This window comes from Auxenochlorella protothecoides (assembly GCF_000733215.1).
Source record: "Auxenochlorella protothecoides strain 0710 unplaced genomic scaffold scaffold119, whole genome shotgun sequence".
Classification (NCBI taxonomy): Eukaryota; Viridiplantae; Chlorophyta; class Trebouxiophyceae; order Chlorellales; family Chlorellaceae; genus Auxenochlorella; species Auxenochlorella protothecoides.
In genome coordinates this window covers 97,086-117,799 of record NW_011934167.1, presented here as the reverse complement: position 1 = coordinate 117,799, position 20,714 = coordinate 97,086, and the positions used below count along the sequence as shown (strand labels likewise).

At 60.0% G+C, this 20,714-nt stretch overlaps 7 protein-coding genes across 7 annotated transcripts in view; 5 read left to right on the top strand and 2 right to left on the bottom strand.

Annotated features, from left to right (window-relative positions):
* F751_0944 (putative kinetochore protein NUF2) overlaps positions 1-943 on the top strand; it is a gene marked incomplete at both ends in the record, with an annotated part of 3,624 nt that extends 2,681 nt beyond the window's left edge. Inside the window, 3 exons of the mRNA XM_011398304.1 lie at positions 139-255; positions 562-657; positions 848-943. Coding sequence (XP_011396606.1) covers positions 139-255; positions 562-657; positions 848-943 — 309 coding nt within the window. The remainder of the gene's footprint in view (positions 1-138; positions 256-561; positions 658-847) is intronic.
* A 910-nt stretch (positions 944-1,853) lies between these two features.
* On the bottom strand, positions 1,854-2,132 carry F751_0943 (hypothetical protein; the record flags this gene model as incomplete). Its single annotated transcript, XM_011398303.1, has 1 exon — positions 1,854-2,132. One exon carries the CDS (start codon positions 2,130-2,132, stop codon positions 1,854-1,856), a length of 279 nt encoding a protein of 92 aa, XP_011396605.1.
* Positions 2,133-5,197: 3,065 nt separating this feature from the next.
* On the bottom strand, positions 5,198-7,449 carry F751_0942 (hypothetical protein; the record flags this gene model as incomplete). The annotated part of the gene is made up of 7 exons (XM_011398302.1): positions 5,198-5,220; positions 5,399-5,447; positions 5,633-5,834; positions 6,099-6,167; positions 6,440-6,642; positions 6,777-6,896; positions 7,126-7,449. 7 exons carry the CDS (start codon positions 7,447-7,449, stop codon positions 5,198-5,200), a joined length of 990 nt encoding a protein of 329 aa, XP_011396604.1.
* A 1,362-nt stretch (positions 7,450-8,811) lies between these two features.
* F751_0941 (ATPase GET3) lies at positions 8,812-10,560 on the top strand (the record flags this gene model as incomplete). Its single annotated transcript, XM_011398301.1, has 6 exons — positions 8,812-8,814; positions 8,983-9,111; positions 9,269-9,490; positions 9,744-9,921; positions 10,106-10,221; positions 10,396-10,560. 6 exons carry the CDS (start codon positions 8,812-8,814, stop codon positions 10,558-10,560), a joined length of 813 nt encoding a protein of 270 aa, XP_011396603.1.
* A 236-nt stretch (positions 10,561-10,796) lies between these two features.
* Positions 10,797-13,505, top strand: F751_0940 (hypothetical protein; the record flags this gene model as incomplete). Its single annotated transcript, XM_011398300.1, has 4 exons — positions 10,797-11,109; positions 11,202-11,345; positions 12,434-12,477; positions 12,843-13,505. 4 exons carry the CDS (start codon positions 10,797-10,799, stop codon positions 13,503-13,505), a joined length of 1,164 nt encoding a protein of 387 aa, XP_011396602.1.
* Positions 13,506-14,264: 759 nt separating this feature from the next.
* F751_0939 (hypothetical protein) lies at positions 14,265-16,638 on the top strand (the record flags this gene model as incomplete). The annotated part of the gene is made up of 6 exons (XM_011398299.1): positions 14,265-14,367; positions 14,511-14,581; positions 14,706-14,916; positions 16,010-16,081; positions 16,224-16,299; positions 16,488-16,638. The coding sequence occupies 6 exons, from the start codon at positions 14,265-14,267 to the stop codon at positions 16,636-16,638; spliced, it is 684 nt and encodes a 227-aa protein (XP_011396601.1).
* A 450-nt stretch (positions 16,639-17,088) lies between these two features.
* The window catches only part of F751_0938 (hypothetical protein), a gene marked incomplete at both ends in the record, with an annotated part of 7,004 nt that continues 3,378 nt past the window's right edge, over positions 17,089-20,714 (top strand). Inside the window, 8 exons of the mRNA XM_011398298.1 lie at positions 17,089-17,269; positions 17,361-17,412; positions 17,995-18,163; positions 18,329-18,404; positions 18,596-18,714; positions 18,982-19,185; positions 19,399-19,552; positions 20,151-20,653. Coding sequence (XP_011396600.1) covers positions 17,089-17,269; positions 17,361-17,412; positions 17,995-18,163; positions 18,329-18,404; positions 18,596-18,714; positions 18,982-19,185; positions 19,399-19,552; positions 20,151-20,653 — 1,458 coding nt within the window. The remainder of the gene's footprint in view (positions 17,270-17,360; positions 17,413-17,994; positions 18,164-18,328; positions 18,405-18,595; positions 18,715-18,981; positions 19,186-19,398; positions 19,553-20,150; positions 20,654-20,714) is intronic.

Sequence of the window (20,714 nt, the reverse complement as noted above, 5' to 3'; positions counted from 1 at the left end):
CGCCAGCTTTGCGGCAGCTTCCACGGGGTCGGGGTGCACCCCTCTTGGTGCCGGCACCCGGTGCTGGCGATGGGGACGCCGCCCTTTCCACTCACACACGCACAAAAGCAACTGTCGCCCCACACCTCTCCCCCGCAGTGCGCGGTGCGGAAGGAGGCAGCAGAGGGGAACATCGAGGAGCAGCTGCGCGACAAGGAGGCCTACGAGGCCGAGAACGCCGCCAACGCGGCCAAGCTCGCCGAGAACGAGGCCACGGTGCGTTTTGCTTTTGGAGGGGGGAGTGATGTGGGCGAGCTGGAGTGCCGCTGAGGGTTAGGGGGCCGTCTTGCTGAGCACCGCAGATCCACGGCCTGGACTGTCATCATGGGTGAAGGGGGGTGCAATCGAGGCCTGCACCCCAGTAGGCAGGGAGCGCGCGGATTGCCAAGGGCTTCTCTCGCCCTTTTAGCACGCCCGCCGACATGTCGTGGTGCCGCTTGTCGCCCTGGGGTGCAGCGCCAGGCACAGCGTGCCGCACCACTCCGACCCCACACTCACCTCTTTTTTGCTTGCTCCGCACAGATCCGGACGCTGCGGGAGCGGCTGCGGGAGGTGAGGCAGGCCCACGAGGCTCAGCGTGCCCAGGTCCTCACCCAGTATGCAGGCCTTCTGGAGGAGGTGGGACATGCTGGCGGGGGGGAGGGTCGGCAGTGGCAGGCTCTTGGGTGGGAGGCACTTTTCGTGAGCTCAGATGGCACATAACTCAATGATCTCGGGGAGGGAGGCCCCATCAACCTCATCGCCTGCCATGGCGACCCACACCATGGGATGACCATCACGTCTACACCAATGAACTTCTCCCACGCAGGTACGGACCTACCATGGGGAGCTCACCTCCGCCATGGAGGGCAGAGGACCTGGCAGGAGGGAGGTGACGGAGCACACCGCCCTCCTGATTCGATGATGTGCATGACCAAAGTTGGCCAGGGGGTTGTATGCCGACGCCCAGGTATCTGTGAGCGCTCCAACATTATTCCAGCTGTTCAGGACGACGCCACAATCCAACGATGAACGAGTTCCTCATGATGTGGTGAGATCATCATGAAGAGACCCAGGAGCGGAGTCTGTGAATGCTGGGTCGATCCTGAAACGAGCTCTGTTTCATCTGTGGGACTCTTAAAAACGCACGCTTACTCCTGTGAGGGGATAGAACCTTATGGTGCTTTCCATCTGACACGCTGCTGCCAGCGGCTTGATTTCATGGTGTTGGGAAGGCACGGCACCCTGCCCGCTGGCTCGCCGCATCCCTAACAATCGCCACAGAAATGTTTGTTGTTGCCACAGCCGGAAAGGTCATATTTCCGTGCGCATATATTCCTGAACATATTGCCCTGTGTGAAAATACACCATAGCCCCATTACGGTGAACACGCCATGCTGTCGAGGCTTGCTTGTGTACCTGAGCACGTGCCGTACACCCGCAGGGGAAGGCGGAAGACACGTCGCCTTATGTGAGGGGCCAGTCGAGCATGGAGACGAAGACGATGCACAGATGCGAGTTTCAACATCAAGAATTGCACCAGCATGGTGTGTAAGTCGTCCCCTAGGATGTTTCGCACCATCGGCGATGCCCTTGGCAAGATCGCGGGGTGTGCGGGACCGATGTAGCCAATACCCGATCCTCACAGCCGAAAAAGCTTGACAAGGTAATTAGTATCCAATATATTGAATTTCTTTACCTTGGTGGAAATCGGGGGCAAATTGGTCAGTTCAAGAAGAGTACAAGCATCTGAGGTGCCTAAGATGCAACCTCGCACGACTAACACCGCCAGGCGCCGCGGCGGCCCATACACGACCTTGCACACCTTCGCCCTCTCATTCCTGACCATAACTGAGGCAAGGTGGGCGATTCCAAGAGCTCATGGTCCAGAAACATTCCTTGTAAATCGCCCAACATATTATAGCCGTGGAACTTTCTGCAATCGGCCCCTGGACGGTGCTGGTCGACTCCGACCCCTCTACCAAGCCATATTGTTGTAGTCCAGTGCCTCGAGGCTGCCAGCCCCAGCACCTTGCCTGAAACCAGCCCGACCCCGCCAGGATCCAGCCCCTCTCCATACACAAGTCCCTCACCAAGCCCCGGGCCATCCCCATCGCCAGCTGAAGTACCAGCACTTGATGGTCTATGGGCCACGGTCAACAATGGAGGGGAGTCCTACAGCTTTGTGGCATCTGTGGAGATCGAGTTCCCGGCCACCTCAGTCACCTGTGCGCTTCGGGACCTCAGTAACAATCCGATCAATACATACACCACGTTCTTCCCTGCGTCTAAAACCGCCACTTTCAATGTGCCAATCACTTATGAGACATATGCAGATGCCGAGAGTGTCGTTTGCGTTGCCACTGATGAAGAAAACAATGTCTCTGCACCGGCATTCCTGACGGACAACAACTAGTGATGCAGGTGTCGCCCTTGCAATCCAAGACCCGCGGATTGACCTATGGTGATTCCCATCCATATTTTACGAACTTCGCCTTTCCCTTGCCATCCCATCCACTTGTGATATAGATTATTCACAGGAGTCAACGAATGCAGCTTTGGGGCAGATTGTGCTTGGTTTGCGACGTGGTTTCTAGCATCAGTGCCTGGCGGCTGATCTTACATTCGAACGGCTCTTGGGTGTCAGGGTTTGGCTGCTACAGCCTCTGCAAGCCTATGTTCATCAAGATGCGATTCCCGTTACTCCTTCCTGGGCCCCTGTTGCTGTGCGGTCGAGACTGAAGTCTGCCTTTCTGGAGATACAACAGGTGCATCAAGAGCTTCAAAATGTCTTTGAATCCAGACGCATTCGAATGGAACTCAGGCATTATTCTTAGGGCGATCCTATGGAGCCGTCATGTTTGGTTGCCTCCAAGGCCGCTGTTAAACTCCTGCCCGGCTGTTCATAAAGGTGACCATCCAGTAGCCCTCCCTATCCTGTCACCTTGTGGAATATAGAAGCGAATCAGGGATTCTTACCAATCGCAAAGGTGATCTTAATCAGCCTCACTCCCACGGAACTCCGGTCGCAGTCCTTCCCGTCCTGCAGCTGTACAGTGGCCCGCGGTCATGTGACGTCGACAAGTGAGTCTCGGCCGGACCGACCCAAGCTCAGTCCGCGCCAAGTAAGTCAATGACCCCATAGACTGGATGCAACCTAAATAAGTCCAAATTGTTCCATATATGCTCGGTATAGTCCTGGTTCCTGGCGTCTCGTGCATGTGGTCGTGGGCGATTTCGTTGGTCGGACCGACGGCCAGCCCGGGAAGATTGTACAGACGGTGACTCGGTCAGTGAGGGCTGCCAAGTACACCTTGGAGCTCCTCCACATCCGATTCACATTACTGAGTCAGCAAAGGAACATTACAAAGGGGGTTTTACCCCTATTTAGTTACTGCGGGCTGTCTGGTATAGGGAGTTAGCAAGAATGCGTGTACAGCTGAGCAACGGCGCATGCGCAACGGTGCTCATCTTTGCACTCGCCCTCTTCACCACGGCGGAGTCAAGGTGTATACATGGACATTTTGAAGGGTTGGAAGGCTCCACACGCAACATTTCGGTCATGCACGCAGCGAATGGTGTAGCAACGTCATCCCGACAAAATCCGCTCGAGTGCTCCGACCCCCCTGCCCAAGAACATCCCATGATCAAGGGTTTCTTCCTTGTTACCCCTCAGGTCCTTGACGTCCGCCTCAGGGGTGGCATCTGGGTCGGCTTCGGGTATTGGAGCCAGTGCTGCGTCGACCGTCCAGGCGATAAGCTCGCTTGAGGGCTCTTCCGTGAAAGGAGTCGGCAGCGGGCAGGCAGGTTCTGTGGGGGTGCAGTGGGGATGGGATACCTCAGTACCAAAGCATGCTGCCAACTCACAGCGACTCCCGATAGCACACCATGCAAACCCCCATCATGCAGGCCTCGAGCGATGGGGTGCTGCCCGCCTCCTCCTCGGGAGGCTTTGCAGGAAGCTCCAGTGACTCGGGCAGGTCTGCAAGCACCCTCGCACAGGTCTCTGCCACCACCTCCCGTCCAGGGGCTGCCGAGGCTCGTGCCACCGGTTCCGCCGCCAGCGACAGCACAAAGGCCACGGTGAGCGAGTGCTGGGGATTGCTCTGGCCAGGTAATCTCTGGGATGCCCCCTCATCACTGCAGGGGATTACCTTTGTGCAATCGCCACAGGCATGTCAATCCTCTTTCCCCTCTTTTCGCCTGCAGGCCGAGGCAGGTTGTGTCAGGCGCACACCAGGGGCTTTGGACGCAAACGAGTTGGCAGGCGCAGGCGTCATTGTTGGAGTCCAGTGCCTCGAGGCTGCCAGCCCAAGCACCACGCCTGACACCAGTCCGACCCCGCCAGGACCCAGCCCCTCTCCAAACGCCAGTCCCTCACCAAGCCCCGGGCCATCCCCATCGCCAGCTGAATTACCAGCTCCATATGGGACCTGGGAAGCGATCAAAGATGGTGCGAATTCCCGCATCATGTTGTCTGTGGAAAGTGAGTTTGCGGCCACCTCGGTTACCTGTTCAGTTCGAAACGATAGGGATTATGTGATGGATACATTCACGAGATCCATCGACCCTGCTACTCGTACGGCCACATTCAATGTGCCAATCGACTATAGGACCCTTGTAGATATCAGGAGTGTAGTTTGCACTGCTTCCGACCAAAACAACAACATCTCTCCGGAGGGACTTTTCAACAACAGCACCCCCACGTAATCCCGGATTTGTAATGACGAGATATCACGCTCGAGGAGCTATCTGTGGTGAATTTTACTCCATCCGCAGTGTGCTTCCTTCCAACCCTCCCACCCCATCTTCTAATTGTGTGAAAGATTCGCCGGAGTGCAAGGACACAGCATTGGAGGAGATTGTGTTTGATGAGCAGGAATCTCATAGCCAGCAGTACATGACGGCTGACTTAACAACTGATGGCGACGTGGATGTCAGGCTTTTTGCTGGTGGAGTTTTCTGCAAGCCCCTTGAAGTATTAGTTTCTATGGTACCCTCCCAGAGTAAAGCATTGTTGGACCGTTAAGATTCGTTTCTGCCTTTCCTGCGGTGGAACTTGTGGCAGGACTGGCTCCTAATGGTGCAAGGGGGGGCGTGACCCGTCAGCAAATGAATGCAAGGGAATACCTTGTTCCAGGCTTGCGCCGGTTGCAAACAGCTTCTTCCCGCAAATGGGTTACCGCTGGCGCAGTTGGTTGCCTGGAATGGCGAACCATTGGGAAAGGGGGAGGGGGGGGGGATTGGAAAGGGGGCCAGGCCCCCCCAAAAGCTGATGGACGAGGTGCATTCGCAGAGAAGCACCTGGTCAGCATGAGCATGTTGACAACTACGTACATGTTACGGTTTACAACATGGACTTTGCTGCCCGTTTTGGTACACCGCTTGGTGTCCCACATCTCTATCCGCTCCTCCACGCCGTCGCAGACCTGTTTGTGCTGGTGGGCATGCAGGGAGGTGTGACAGCCGCAGCACAGTTGAAAGTCCTGTGCTGGTCAACCACCACCACCCTGCACACGCGCCGCAGGCGCCCCAAGGAACGTATCCAGGGCCTCGGCGGAGTCCCCCGCATGATCCCCCCTCCGTCCTGGGCCGACCAGTTGCCCACGCCGACGATGGTAGTCATGCGCGGGGGGGCGTGGAACTGCTCTGCCTGCCAATTGATGGCCCGCTCCCTGCCGACGTAGGCATGGTGCCGCTGCTTGCGGAAGGGCTTCTTGTAGATGCGCCAGGCCAGGCCCCGTCGCTGGTAGGGAATGATCCACGCAACCCGCAATAAAAGGACCTCTGTGCTGGCTGTCTTGTGGGTTGGGCACCTGTGGGAAGATGGGTTTGAGCAAGGAGATTGGTACAGTTGGAGCAATGCGGGGTGTCGTGACACAGTGCCCGCCCCTGTGGGGCCTGTCCCAGCATACACCCCACACACCAAACACCACTCACTTGTGCAGCTTCTTGACATAGGGTGGGGCCTCCGCGTGCCACTTCCCAATAGTCTTCTCCCGCCGCTTGGACCCCAACATGGCGTGAAACTCCTTGAGGAGAGGGACGTGACATCAGCGTGTTCGTCCACCGCGGTAAACATCTTGGTCCGCCCGGGGTCGATGCCGACGTACTTGTCTATCCTGGCATCGTCTGGAGGGGGGTCCTGCCTGCAGAGGTGTGTATAGGTGGGTGGTATGGGGTGAGTCGTGTTGTAGGAGCGCGGCAAGTGTGGGTGGTTGGCGGGGGAATGGGTGGGTGGGAAAGATGGGTGCACCTCGCTGCTAGTATACACCACATCCACAGTCACTCCCAGGAACAGAGCAGCCAACACTCCCGCACCACTTGCAAGTGTCCCAGGCAATCACAGCAGCATGTCGACTAGCCAGGAGATCGATCCCCAGCAGCACACACCCCATTGGTACAGTCACGGACCACTCACCGGTAGTATTCGTCGGCGATTCCCCTGCCCTTTGGGGCGCCCAAGGGCGCCCGGCTGCGGTCGCGTTTGCCGCTGGTCTTTGGGGTGTCGGGGGGGCGGGGTGGGGGGTCGCCGGGCCGGGGAGGTCCTCTCTGCCGCCGCAGGGTCACCGAGACGCTGTAGCCGTTGGTCCGCCAGTGCCCCGCCGAGTACAAGCCGCAGCCCTAGAAGCGCCGGAAGTTGAAGAGGACGGTGAAGAAGGCCCAGCCGATGTGGACAAACCAGTCCGTCTTCGTCTCCTCTCTGCCGCCCGTCTTCTTCTCGTCCTCTTCTTCGCCACCTTTCCCTTTTCGCTCACCTCCACCTCGAACTCCTCCAGTTTGCTGTGGAGGCGGGTTTCGATCGCCCTGCGTTTCTTGGCGGTGATCTTTGTGCCGTCAGTGGCACAGACCTTCTCGAGGTTGAGGACTTTCAGCACCTGAGATTGGAGGGATTTGCTTGGGGTTGGTGTGGGTGATGGGCAGTAGTGGGTTCAGGACTCTCCCATGGCAAAACACCGCTGCAAACCGGTCCACAGAGTATTGAACAGTGAAGGGCAACCCTACCGAAGCTTCCCAAGGAAAGCAGCCCGTGGTCGAGGTAAATAGCAGAAGGCCTCTCTGCAACACAAAACCCCCTCCACCACAGTATCTAGCGACGTCCCTCACCTCAACCGCCGTGTACATATTCCACTCCCTCTCAGTGGGCAGCTGCAGCCCCGTCAACTTCTCAATGTTGTCCTTGTTGTATTTCTCATGACGCTGAAGCAGCGCCAGCAGCGTCGTCAAAGTGCCAGGAATGTGCACCGCCTCCAGGCCCTGCTTGTAGGACAGGAGGCTGAACAGCCGCGCGATGTGCCGCTGTGGCGTCGGTTTCTGGGGCGGGGCTGCCGTCGACTCTCTCTGCGGCCTCCTTGCGCTTGGCCAGCGCCGCCCGTCGAGCCTTTCCAAGGCCCCGCCGCCTATTGGGGATGCCCTCGTCCTTTTGCGCATTGTGCTGCTTTGCACCCTCCGAGTACCCTTCATGCGCCACAATATCACGCCCCCGGAACAAGTCGCAACTCCCCCTTCCATGGACATCCCCCCTCAAATATTGTCAAATAAGCCTTTTCTAGATCTTAACATGCTTGTTCGCGATGCGAGGCCCCCTCGTTTGGTCGATAGATTTTCCAGTTTTGCAGGGCTTTGCCATGTGACGCCGGGGTGCGAAAGCGCCGCACGATGCAGATTGTTCTGTTGAATTATCATTGTACCGGATAGAGTATCGATCTCAAGGGCGATGGAACGCCGTATGCACATATCAGTCGTGCTGGATGCCCGGGGCCTCAGAAGGCCAAGAGCGGTGCGTGGGGGGATTCCCCACCCCCATCGCCCGTCCGAGGGTAATGCTACCCTGCACACGCGTTGCCTGCCTGCTTGCTGATCCAGTAGATTACAAACATGGGATTCACAAAAGGTGCAAGGTCATCTTGGCCCTCATTTGCTTGCTGAGGCAGTCTGCCGCCTCTTGCCACACCCCCTCTCAAGGTGGGAGCGGATGCGACATGCTTTGCATTTGACGTGCCGCTCGTAGGGAATGGTCTCAGCCGACCAAGCAGGCAGCACAGGTGCATTACCTTCCACAAGGTACTTGCAGGGTGCCTCGCGCTCCTCCTGCGCTCCGTTCTCCATGACTAGGTGGCCCCATGCCGCCAATCGCTTGTATTTCTCGTCGACCTCTGGATCACTCTCAGGTGGAGGGCCGGTTTGCATGGGATGCTGAGTAGCGACGCAGGTGTACCATTACTGTCCACAAGGTGTGGACTGATGGCACTGTCTGGTCTCTGAATGTCAGGCTCCGCGGATGTCGAGGCCAGGTCAGGTTAGGTGTCAAGAGGCTGCACTGTTGGCAACGAGATGTTTCCCGTCATGCACAGCAGGTCGCGCCGGAGAGCTGTTGCGATCGATTCGGACTCCTCTCGCGCCCCATGCTGGCAGCAACTTCATGGCTCAACACTAGGCTCATTTACAATCGTTGGATTTATCAACATTCCCTGTGGATCTGTTCCCGGAGCGGATACTTGTGTGGCAGAGGAAGCGATGGCGACAGCGGCTGTGGTTGACACCACGCCCTCTACCTTTCCCCCCACCCTTCAGAACGTACTGGATCAGACCAGTTTGAAATGGGTGTTTGTCGGGGGAAAAGGAGGCGTAGGTAAAACGACCACGGCCTGCAGCCTGGCCGTGCAGTTGGCAGCAGTGCGGGAGAGTGTGCTGATCATCTCGACAGACCCCGCTCACAACCTGTCGGATGCGTTTCGCCAGAAGTTCGCATCCGTGCCGTCCCTGGTGCAAGGCTTCACCAATCTGAGCGCCATGGTGCGTCAAGGGAGGCCCCGGTTGCCAGAGCGAGGGAGGTGTGTTTTGCGTGGGGGCGTCGCCGATGTGAGCACCCATCATTGTGCATGGCACGGGACAGGCATGTCACTCTACCGAGGGTTGCTGAGTTGAGGACGATGGCACACCATCGCCCTGCACTTCATGCAGGAGGTGGACCCCAACCCCGGCACCAATGAGCTGTCGGAGCTGGCAGGGCCCGGCTCCTTTCTGGCAGACATCTCCAGCTCCATCCCCGGCATCGATGAGGCCATGAGCTTCGCCGAGGTCATCAAGCAGGTGTGTTGGTGCATGCTTGAGGCGCGACGCCTGCCTGCCGCCACAGGGAGGGCATGCGATGGGAGACCAGCTGTCTCGCTCCGGCTGGAGAGACTGATGCTTGATGGCCAACACATGCCTCTGCACCCCTTAATTTCCCGCCCCAACAACCTCCCAGGTCAACAGTTTGGACTACAGCTGCATCGTCTTTGACACGGCGCCAACCGGGCACACGCTGCGGCTGCTACAGTTCCCCACCACCCTGGAGAAGGGGCTGGGCAAGCTGATGAGCCTGAAGGAGTCATTTGGGGGGATGCTGAGCCAGGTCACTGCGCTGCTGGGTGCAGGCGGTGAGGGCGACATCATTGAGCAGGCCTCCCAGAAGCTGGTTGCTCTCAAGGTGGGGCATCGGCGATGATGGCGTATGGGAGAGGTAACGGTGGGGTTGGGGCCAGGATTGAGCCTGGCGGCCGGCAGGCGTGTACCTCAAACAAGGCAGCTCCTCCTTGCCAGCAGCACCATCTTCCCCTCTTGGGGCGCCAGGCCTTTGGCACCCACCTTGCATCCCATGCCCTCTTGCCTCTGGAGCACCCGCCCTTTCCCAAAGGGTTAGCGTGAGCAGATGGATATAACTCCGCCCTCCCCCACTTCAGGGGGTCGTGGAAGAGGTGAACCGGCAGTTCAAGGACCCTGCCATGACCACCTTTGTCTGCGTGTGCATCCCGGAGTTCCTGTCGCTCTACGAGACCGAGCGCCTCATACAGGAACTTGCCCGATTCAGCATCGATTCCCGGAACGTGGTCATCAACCAGATCATCTTCCCGGATGGAGGTGGGTGGCCTTGAGATGGGGCGGTGTTGCGGGGGGGACATTGAGAAATGGAGCCTGACGATGGGGCCAGCACCCCTCGCTGCATGCTGCCGCCGGGCTTGAGCCGCCGGGCGGGCGGGTATCGGAAGCCATCCTTGAGCCAGCGACAGATCCTAGCTCTCACCTCGCCGTCCGGACCCCGCAGTCGGGACCTCGCGCCTGATGGAGGCGAGGGTCAGGATGCAGCAAAAGTACCTGGACCAGTACTTTGAGCTGTACGACGACTTCCACATAGTGCAGCTGCCTCTCTTGAACGAGGAGGTGACGCGCTGGGATATGAGGGGTGTGGGGATCCACAGACTGCCCTGTGCTGGCGTGGACTGGGCGCCTGGTGCGGGATGGAGGAGTCGCCGAGTCCATGCAAGGGCATGGGTGGAAAGCCATTGCCCCGCCCTTCTCAGTATCCTCAACGATGCACATGGCCTCTCGCTGCAGGTTCGGGGTACGGAGGGCATCAGGGCCTTCTCCAAGCACTTGCTTCAACCCTACAGCGTGGCCGAGCCAGGGAGGGAGGAACTGGAGGCGGAGCTGGCCGTGACCAAGGCCAGGGTTGAGCAGTTGCAACAACGACTGCAGATGCTGTCATCCACAAATCCATAGCAGCCTTGCATTCTCTTCTTCGTTGTGAGCTATTCTTTAGACAATGGAAGTGTGAGTGCGGCCTGGACACTATCATAAGAGAGTTTGACTGCTTGCTGAGCTGGTCTTCAAATCAAGCTTAGCCGTATTGATGAACAGTTGGCGACCGGGAGCTCCCTCAAGGTCATTACACTTTATCAAGGATTGGACGGGTATCTGAGCACCCCCCGCTCGCGACCTGCAATCCAAGCAATCGCATGGCCAGCACGCTCTCCCCCGTGCATGGCAAAGTGGTGCTGGTGCTGGGGGCGAGCGGCATTGTCGGGGGTGGGGCAGCCCTGGGCCTTGTGCAGCTCGGGGCAAACGTGATAGCACCTTTTCGATCTGGCGAAAGCAAAGAGGCATTCTCAAAGGAATTCGGACATTATCCGAGTTCACAGCAGTGGGACGCGCCGGTCGTAGACTACAGCACAGAGCAGGGCCTGCAGGACCTGGCTGAGTACATTCGCAGCGAGAGGGGCGGGGTGGTGGACCATATCTTCGCATGCATGGGAGGCAGTGTCGCGAAAGGTGAGATGTGGGCGGAGCACTTCTAGGCAACGGGCTGTGTTGCCTGCCTATAGACCCTTGCTCTAGATCTCCCCACCCAACTGCCCCCACAGGTCCCCTGTCGGTCCTGCCAGCTCCAGAGCTGGAATCGGCACTCTCGCACCGTGTCTTCAGCCAGGTATTGGCAGCCAAGTACCTGTTACCTCTAGTGCGACCCACACCCGACAGCTGCTACCTCGTCACCACAGGAAGGCTCGGTGCGCGTGTTGGAGCAGGAGGGTTGGCTGCAGGGTAAGGCACAAAACATGCTAATCTGCTTTGCATCAGAGCAGACCCTCCACATCCCATACACATAGGCGAGTCCTGCCCAGCTCCGGAATGGGCTATATACACACTCGTCAATGCTGCAGTCTACGGTGTCGTGGCAGCCTTGCGCAGCGAGATTAAGACCCATCGATTGCAAGAGGTGGGCTGCCAGGCTCATCGGATGATGTGGTGATTCTGATGCCCCCAGCACCCTGGGCCAGGAGCTTGAGCGAAATAGACCCTTCATCGTTTCACATCTCATCAAGCCCGCTATGATCGCAAGTGCAAGTCGCCAAGCCGGTGCGTTTGGGCGACAGGCCTCCCCACCCTCATCTTGCCAATGACCATCACCGCCGCTCTGCCCATGCAGCTGCGGATCGGGGCGGTCATCCGTCGAGATTCGGAGCCGTTTCACCACCAGTGGCCGGATCTCAGGTCACACCCGGCCAGCAGCCTGGTGCCCAGCATCCTGAGGATACTCAGCGGCGAGGTTCGCGACGACATCGTGCGCTGGACTGCCGAGGAGCATTGAAGCACTTTTCGCTTGACGCAGGGGGGGCCGCGTCGCCACTCAGCACTGAAGTCCCATCCGCTGGATGCATTGCGACACTGTGTGTGATTATACTCCAAAGTAGTCCTTGCTGAATTAATCGTGTGTTTTCCACGAACATCTGGGAACATGCGAGCGCAAGGACAGGCGTGCGCTGCGAAACCCTAGCGTCCAATGAAGTCGGAGCTGGCGGGAGGAGGCGTACGCCCGATTGCTGGCCCCGCGTCAGATATTCCCATTAAAAGCATTTGATGACCTCAGTGCCACAAATTGCAATCATTTAAGCAGTCTCGCCCAGAAGGACTCTATCCCAAGGTGTGGGGCGTTGGGTTATGGGAATATGGAGGCCCAAGCCTCTCATGATGGCGTACGCCCACATCCAATGTATGTGCGCAGCCTTTGCGCACATGCGCATCGCCACATTGGTCGGCCGCGGCAGCGTGGGCCATGTTATTTTTGTTACTAATTATTAACCCCATATCTTCGCAGGTGTAAACGAGTTGCCCATCAAGACCAGGGCCTCCCCCTACCCGGTGAGTACCACCGAGATGACGTCATGACACACCCCCCCCCGCCCGATGCCTCGTCTGCCCGCCCGCCCAGGCATGAGCCTTTCTCCCCTCACTGACAACCCCATACTACCGTCCCCCGTGCAGACACCATGGCCAAGCTCCTCGCCCTACTCATGCTGTGCATGCTGAGCTCCGCCCTGGCTGCCCGCACCCTGCACCAGAGTGACGACGACGGCGACGGTCGGTATGACGGCGAGGACAGCGCCGGGCGGTACGAGGGCGGCACCCGCTACGGCGAGGGCGCGGCGGCCAAGGCCCCCAGCGCCGAGGCCGGGAGCAGCCGCTACGGCGGCGGCCCCAGCACCAGCCGCTACACCGGCGAGGAGAGCGAGGACCGCTACGAGGAGAGCACCACCACCCGCTACGACGGCGAGAACGACGGCGGTCGCTACGAGGGTGGCACCCGCTACGGTGAGGGCGCCAGGGCCCCCACCTCCGAGGGCCGGTACGGCTCCAGCGCCACCACCCGCTATGACGGCGAGAACGACGGCGGTCGCTACGAGGGCGGCACCCGCTACGGCGAGGGCTCCAAGGCCCCCACCTCAGAGAGCCGGTACGGGAGTCCCTCCACCACCCGCTACGAGAGCGAGGAGGAGGGCGGCCGGTACGAGGGCGGCGCGCGGTACGAGGATGACGACGAGCGTTACGATGGCCAGAACAACAGCGGGCGGTACGAGGGCGGCGCCTACGGCGGCCGCAACTCCACCAGCAACGTGGTCCGGTGGACGCGCGGGACCAATTACACGCCGCTCGACGTCACTGTCGGCGACACCATCACCTTCCAGTGGTCCGGGGGCTCCCCCCACGACGTCGCGACCTCTCCCGGCCCCGGCGTCTGCACTGACCTGATGCCCCTGGTGGAGGCCGCCGAGTCCGGCTCCTACCCCATCACGTTCGAGAGGCCGGGCACCTTCACCTACGCCTGCTCCGTGGGCGAGCACTGCCTGGAGGGCCAGATCGTCACCGTAAACGTTGTCGCCATCTCCTAGGCTGGGAGCCGGCGCAGCCGCGTCACAAGACAGGACCCCCTCTCAGGCCTCCCCCGCCGAGCGTGCATGGGGATTCCTGCTCTGGTAGCTCATAAGCTACAATTTACGTTTGAAGATACCATCGTCTGCTGTTAAACCCTTCAGGGTGCTGCGCCTTGTCAAGCAGGGGCAGGTGGCAGGGGCAGGTGACACGGGCAGTGTTCCAGGGATGAGGGCTGCTGGGGAATGTCACCTCGAGGGCGCGCGAAGGATCTGGCTCGATGCAGGCCCTGATGGAAAGCGTGGCCTGCCAGAATATTTGAACAACTGGGTGCATGCAAGGGCTAGATGTCAAACCTCGTCATTTTTGCTCCGATCTGTAATAAGGTGCGTGGGATCCTCTTCCTAAACTCCCTTGAGGATGCAAGGGGGGTTGATGGGGGTTGAGGGTCACCATCGAACGTGTTGCGAGGTTCGAGCGGGACCTGCCATTGCCGATCTCGTAAACCCGCGAGGATCCCCGCCGATGCGCTCGTCAACCTGTTTGTAATGAATCAAATCATGTGATACACCCTTGCTGTGCCCCTCTCATTCCCGCAGGACCAAGGTCCGAGGACCCTCGACGTCCCCTGGGAGTGATCGGGAGCTCAGGTACCGCGCACCCCCCGGCATGTCGGCATGTTGCCACCCTTGCAACCCCCCTTGCATTGAACAGTTGTTCATCATCGCGAACTCTTCGCCAGCACATCTCCCCCTTCTCGCTGTATAGGATTCCTTACCATGGCCAAGTTCACCCCCGTCCTCCTCCTCTGCCTCTTGACCGCCGCGGCGGCCAGCCGCGTGTCCCTGCGCGATCTGGGCAGTGCAGGCCGCAAGCTGCAATGTGCGCGTGTGGGCAGGCTGGGGGCCCTGGGTCTGCACCCGCCCGGTCCCAGCAATGAGCCCGCCTCGGCCCCCTGGGTGCGTCTGTCCCACGTCCTCGCAGATCCATCCCCTGAACACCCCGCCCCTCCCTCCACCCTGCAGCCGATTCTCTGCGCATCGTGTGGCGCCTGGGCATCACCTACGAGACCATCTACCTCGTCGTCGGGGACTCGGTGAGCGTTGGGTGCTGCCTGGAGCAGGGGAGCCCGCATGCTGGGTGGCGGCGGCTGGAGCCATGCACTAGGCCACGCTGCGCCGGCCCTCGGACCCCCTGCCCCGGCCCCCTGTTCACCACAGGCGACCTTCAGGTGGGCTGGGGACGGCGAGCACAGCGTGGCGCTGGCTCCTGGGCCCGGCATCTGCACTGGCCTGCGGGAAGTGAGCGAGGATGGCGAGCAAGGGGAGTACACCGTCACCTTTGGCACGCCCGGGACTTTTGTCTACACCTCCGACGAGAACAACGACTGCGAGTCCGGCCTGGCCATCGTCATTGTGGTGGAGAGCGACGGTGCGGGCCAGGGAGGGGGGTCATTGGGGCTGCCTGCAGGGGAGCTGTCCAGGATGGCTGAGGATGAAGGGGTTTACCGGCAGAGCAGCAGCCGCAAAGATTGGACTGCTTGCCCCTCCTCAGATGTACATTCACATACTCATGCAGATGGAGCTCCTGAGATGGAGCTGTACGTCTGAATTATGCATAGCTGGTAGATAACCGTACGGTGCTTGCTGACAATGGCCGCCCTGACCTCACATGTCATAGCGTGCCTGTGCTATGTTGCAGTTGTAGTTGTAGTCCTCCCCATGTAGCAATAGCTCTGTAACTTTTAGATTTTCCAAGTCGACCCAAGAAAACTGCAGAGAACGTGGTAAGAATCCACGTGTGGTGTTCTTGGGTGGCAGGCTTGGGCCTTGTGGCAGACTTTGGGGCATCCATGCTGGCATCGCTTCATGGCCAGCACCTAGACGACTAGTTGAAGAGTTATCCTGCACTCCAAACTGTTGAAGTCGCATTTGAATAGATCGGAAACAGAGTTTGGCACTCCTTCTGCGCTCGGTCAACCCATGCAGAGCCTGGGGTTTCGAAAAAGACCTGGAACTCCGAGATGAATGTGCGCCGAGACATACTGGGCGCTCACAGATACTCGAAGCTGCCAAAGAGTTGGCAATGAGATTGAGTAGATGCAGGACGGCTCGAGTGTCGCGAGTGTACTGCAGTCTCGTCACCCCTCGTCATACCAGGGATTGCCGCGTGTTCCAGGCTCGGCAAGGAGGATCTCGGTGAACGCGGTTGATACTTCAGCATCGTAACCCTTCAGGATCTCCCATGCCTTGCAGACGTTATAACCTTAGTGTCAAGATTCAGAGGTAAGGCGACTGTCTATGCCCCAATTATATGCCAGATGGGTGGATGGGGAGCTTGGTATCACCCTGAGAAGGAAGTTTTGTTTTGCATGTCGATGGTTGAGGGCATGCGACACATAAAAGCGGCAACTTCGAGAGCTCATATTTGGTTGCGCGCGGTATCATCGGCACCGGCATGTCAATGAATTACTTTCAATTCCCACTCAATCCCTCAAGGAACACCATGAAGGGAACATTTGCAGTGCTCCTCATCCTCGGGGTCGGCCTGGCCACGGCCAATGCCATCTCCATTCCCGGGCGCCAGCTGCTGGCAGGTGCGCTAGACATTTCCTCATGCCCTACCTACACTGAGGGGTCTGTGAGAAATGCTCAAGGTCGACACGTGGTGTGTGGGATTATAAGGATGAAGCTGTCGGCAGGTGGTGACCTGGAACCCTAATCCGCAACCCGTCGTAGATTTCCCGGTGGACTGGAAACTCGGCACGGTGTACCCTCCTCTTAACATTACTGTCGGCGACACGGTAAGCGTCCTGTCTTCAGCATTGAGATACTCCCTTGTCAGCTCTCTTCTAAGGTGTTCCCTATGTTCGGTCTGCATGCATTCGTTGCACTGTGCCCGCTTTCTCATCTTACCACACACAGCGTCAAGTCGTGCTGCCCCCAGGTGAAGTGGAGTTGGTCGGGAGGCCCCACACACGACGTTTCCAAGACACCCAGCAGAGAGTGCGGCAACTACACCCTTGTGAGCGACCCTCCCTCCTCCGACGGAAGCTTTTCCAAGACTTTTGACACCAAGGGAACCTTTTGGTATGCTTGCTCCGTGGGGAGCCACTGTGAGGATGGCCTGCGCATTACAGTCTACGTGAAGTGATGCTCTCGGCGTGGGAGTCCTGGAATTTGGGTGGTTTTGTTTGCTCCCGGTATGGGTGACATGTTTTGCATAGCAGCAGGTGTCCTTCCCAAGGGCAGTCCCTCACCCTGTGCCTGGCCTGCCCGAAATTTCCGATCAGAAGCCAAGATTTCTTGCTCTCTTGGTCAGACTACGTGTGTGGATCCCATTGGACCCTTACATTGAAGACCTGCATGCACCTCATAATGTAAATTCGAGAAGAGGTTGTGCACTCAGGGTGTGGGGAGCCGCATCATTGGAGCTACATCGATCCGGCGCGCGCTACATTGCAGCTTGAATCCGGCAACGCATGCACTCTGGACGTGCCCTCCCAATGGCATCGATCTCGATTATGCATCCTCGACGTATCCTCAACTCATACATCTAGGAAGGGACCCCCATCGTACCTTGCTGGGCCGCTGTCCCAGAATCATGGCCGGGTCTGGGTCGGTGACAGTGGTGGACGACATCCAGGAAGCCGAGTCCAGTGAGGAGACTGGGCTTTTCTACAAGTATATCGGCTCGATCGACTCTGGAGCGGCGTTACTAGGCAATGGAACTGGATTGCAAGTCGCGGGCACGTCTGGGGTCCTGGTCTGTCGTCAGGAGAACGGTAAGCGGTATCTGGAGTCTCCTTCTGGCATTTTACCATCCTTGTCATGCATTCAAAGTCGCACAACACCCTCGCACCATCTTCCTGGCAGGGATCGCGGTGGTAAGAGCCTCGGATGCCACCGCGGCAGTCCTCCAGGCCAGGTGAGGGATATGGATGGGGCGAGTCCCCATCCCTTTGCAATGGCGAGTCAATTGCTTTTCCCGCTACCCAATCAGATGAACACTGTGCCTGCTTTACAGGGATGATGGTCTGGACTCCGCCGCATTTCCCTCTCCGGCAGCCCTACTCCAGCACTCACCCAGCGCCAGCCTGCACCTGTCCTCATCCTGCGCATTGCTGGCAGTGGCCGAGCATCGCACTGTCTCGGTGTACTCCACCGCAGCCCTGCTGGACGGGACTCCAGGGCCACCACCTTGCAGAATCGATTTCCCGGAAGAGGTCGAGCTGGTAGGTGGGAGGTGGAGAGATGTCAGCGGGAATCATGCGCAGTTTCGTGCCCTCCAAGCACATGTCGGTGGCGCCGCTCCGGGTGGTGTGAATACCCTTGACGCACCCCTACGAACCCTCCTCGGTCACCCACCGCAGTTTGCGTTCCGGCCTGGCACTCCCCTGGGATATGCCTGCCTGCTGCGGCAAGGGAGCATGTGGCAGGGCATGGTTGGGGCCAAACCTGAGCGCTTGGCTTGCAATCTCCCTGGCCCGGCCACGTGCCTGGCGTGGAGTCCCACGGGCCGTTTCCTGGCGCTGGGGGCCGCCGACACTCTGACCCTGGTTGAAACCGGGACGTGGACCATGCTGCGCACGCTGCGCCTGAGCTCCATCGAGGTGCAGACAGAAGCGACCGCCATCGAGCTGGAAAGCCTGGCCTGGCTGCAGCCAAACCGCATCCTGGTGGAGAGCCGGCTGCTGCAAGGCAAGGAGCTGACATGGATGCTTGCCTAGGGGGTGTGGGTAGATGATGGGTTTTGCAGGTGTGGACCCCATCTTGCTGTGGTTGCTATTCCCACGACAGCTCCCTCATGGCGTGCATCCTCCTCCTCCTCCTCAGTGTCTGAGGCTCAGCCTGTGGCCCCGCTGGGCCTGCTCAGGTGGGAGGGAGAGCTCCCCGACGCCAACAGCGCCCAGTTCTCAGGTCGGTAGAGAGGCATCTATTGGATGAGTGTCACATGGATGAATCAGCAGGTATTTTGCATGGGATTGCCCTGGTTCTCCACATGTTTGGGAGGGTGGGTGTAATGGTGGGCACCCGCCACTCTTCCACCATACTGACGACCCAGCTTTGTGCCCAGTGTCGACACCCCCCTAATGCATTCCTAACCACAGAGTTCTTTGCGCTCAATGTCCTTCCTGATCGGACAGCGGGTGGACTGAGGCTGGCCGAAGTTCCGGGCTGGGGTGCCACAATCTATTCGCATGCTGCGGCAGCAGATGACCACATCAAGGTGGGTGCCCGCATGCGAGGGGGTAGGTTTGCTCAAAGGCACATAGTGACCCAGAGCCTGGGTCAGTGCGATTGTGAAGCCATTGGCTCGCCTGCGTGATGTGGGGGTTTTCAGGAGAGAGGGTGCTGGATTGAGCATTTGTTTGCTCCATTGGGGTCGACAGTCCTGGGGCCATTCCCAGGGGTCAGTCCAGCCACCGGGTTCGTGCTCCTCAACAACCACTCCCTTCACATGAGCAACAATATGCCCTCGCATCCACTACACCAGGTGCTCCTGCTCGAGGACTCTGGCGACCCGGTGGCGGCCGACATCACCGACGACCGTCTTGCCATCCGGCTGCCCAATGCACCCGACGACGGCGACAACTTTGTGACAGGTCTGGGCGTGGACCTCACGGCAGGCGTGCAGGTGGAGGTGTCGCACCCAACCGACCCGGAGGCAGGGGACCTGGGTCCCCAGCCTCTGCTGTGGGTGAGTGATGGAGGGTGGCATCAGGCGCCTGTGCGGGGCCTGGGGCTTGCCAGGTGGGGGCGGTTGGGGGCATGTTTTTCCTGCAAGGTGGGGAGGATGCCGGGTTGATAGGCAGGCATCATGAGGGAGCCAGGTGTTTGAGGTGCGGGGGATCGGACCTGGTTGGCCGGGGAATGACCATGCTAAGCTCAAAAGGTACCATCTCCTCTGCAGGTGGCAACCAGCGACGGCATGCTCCGCGCGTACACCTTTGGGTCGACCGAGGGCCGGCCCAGCGTCGTGCTGAGTGTCGCACAGCCCCTGGAACGCCTCGCGCTGCCTGCAACCTCTGGCGGAACCCGCGAGCTGGGCCAGGACTCCGGTCTGGGTCTGGGCGCCCCGCCCTCAGCCGCCGCTGCAGCAGCCGTTCCGCTGGGAGACGAGAGTGACGACGACGACCTGGAGGAGGAGGAGGAGGAGGATTCCGAGGCTGCTGCTGGCAGCGAGAAGGAGGGAAGCGGGCCAGGCGAGGACGACCAGGACTCGGGCGCATCAAACAGCGAGCGAGAGGTGCGAGGGCCGAGCGGGGCTGCTGGTTGCATCTGCTCGGCTCTGGTAGCTGCCACGGGCCTGCGGTGGTGGGATTGATTCGACTCGTCTGACCAGGCTTGGGTTGTACATCCCAAAGAGCATGCTTGCTCGCTGCCCGGCCCCGCAGGGCTCCTTTGAGCTCGTCTCCGAGCCTGGCGAGGATAGGCCCAAGCTCGGCGGGGCACCCCAGGCAGCCCCGCCCGCCCCCGTGCCCGCGCCCGGCGTGCCTGCGGCGGGCTCCAGCGCCAGCAGCGGGGGTGGGCAAGCCGGGACCCGGCCGTCTGAGCCCTTGCCCTCCACCAGCTCCGGCTCTGGCGGCAGCAGGCCGGCAGCGGCTGGGAACGGGGCCGGCGGGCACCCGCCCCCTGGTTTCGTGGCTGGTGCACCGGGCAAAGGAACAGACGCCCCTCCACCCTCGCCGCCCCTGTTCGCCTTTGCGGGGGGACCCGGGGTCGCGGGTGCCCCGTCCCCCGGCATCTTTGGCAGCATGCCCTCCACGCCCTCGATATTCGGCAAGGTGCCCCAGACGCCCTCCATCTTTGGCCAACCGGCCGCCACCCAACCCGCTGGCTCGCCCTTCCCCTTTGCCGCACCCGCCGCCGAGCCGGTCTCCAGCCTGCGGCCCGTCGCAGGCCAGGCCACCACCCCTGCCGCCGCACCCGCGCCCGCGGTGGCCGGCCCCAATCCACAGCCGCCGCTGCCCTCCGCCTCCCAGGTCAAGGCCGCCGCTGCGCTGCGAGCCAAGGCCCTGGGGGTCCCCGAGCCTCGTCAGGGCGCGGGGGCGGCGACGAGCACTGCGGGTGGCAAACAGGGCGGCGCAACTTTCGCTCCCGTGGCCCGCTCGTCGAGCAGTGCACCCCCTGCACCCCCTGCGCTGTCCGGCAGCAAGGCTGGCGCGGTGCGGAGTGATGCTGCCCAGGGGTCCCAGCCCCAGGCTCCACCCCCGGCGCAGCGCGGCC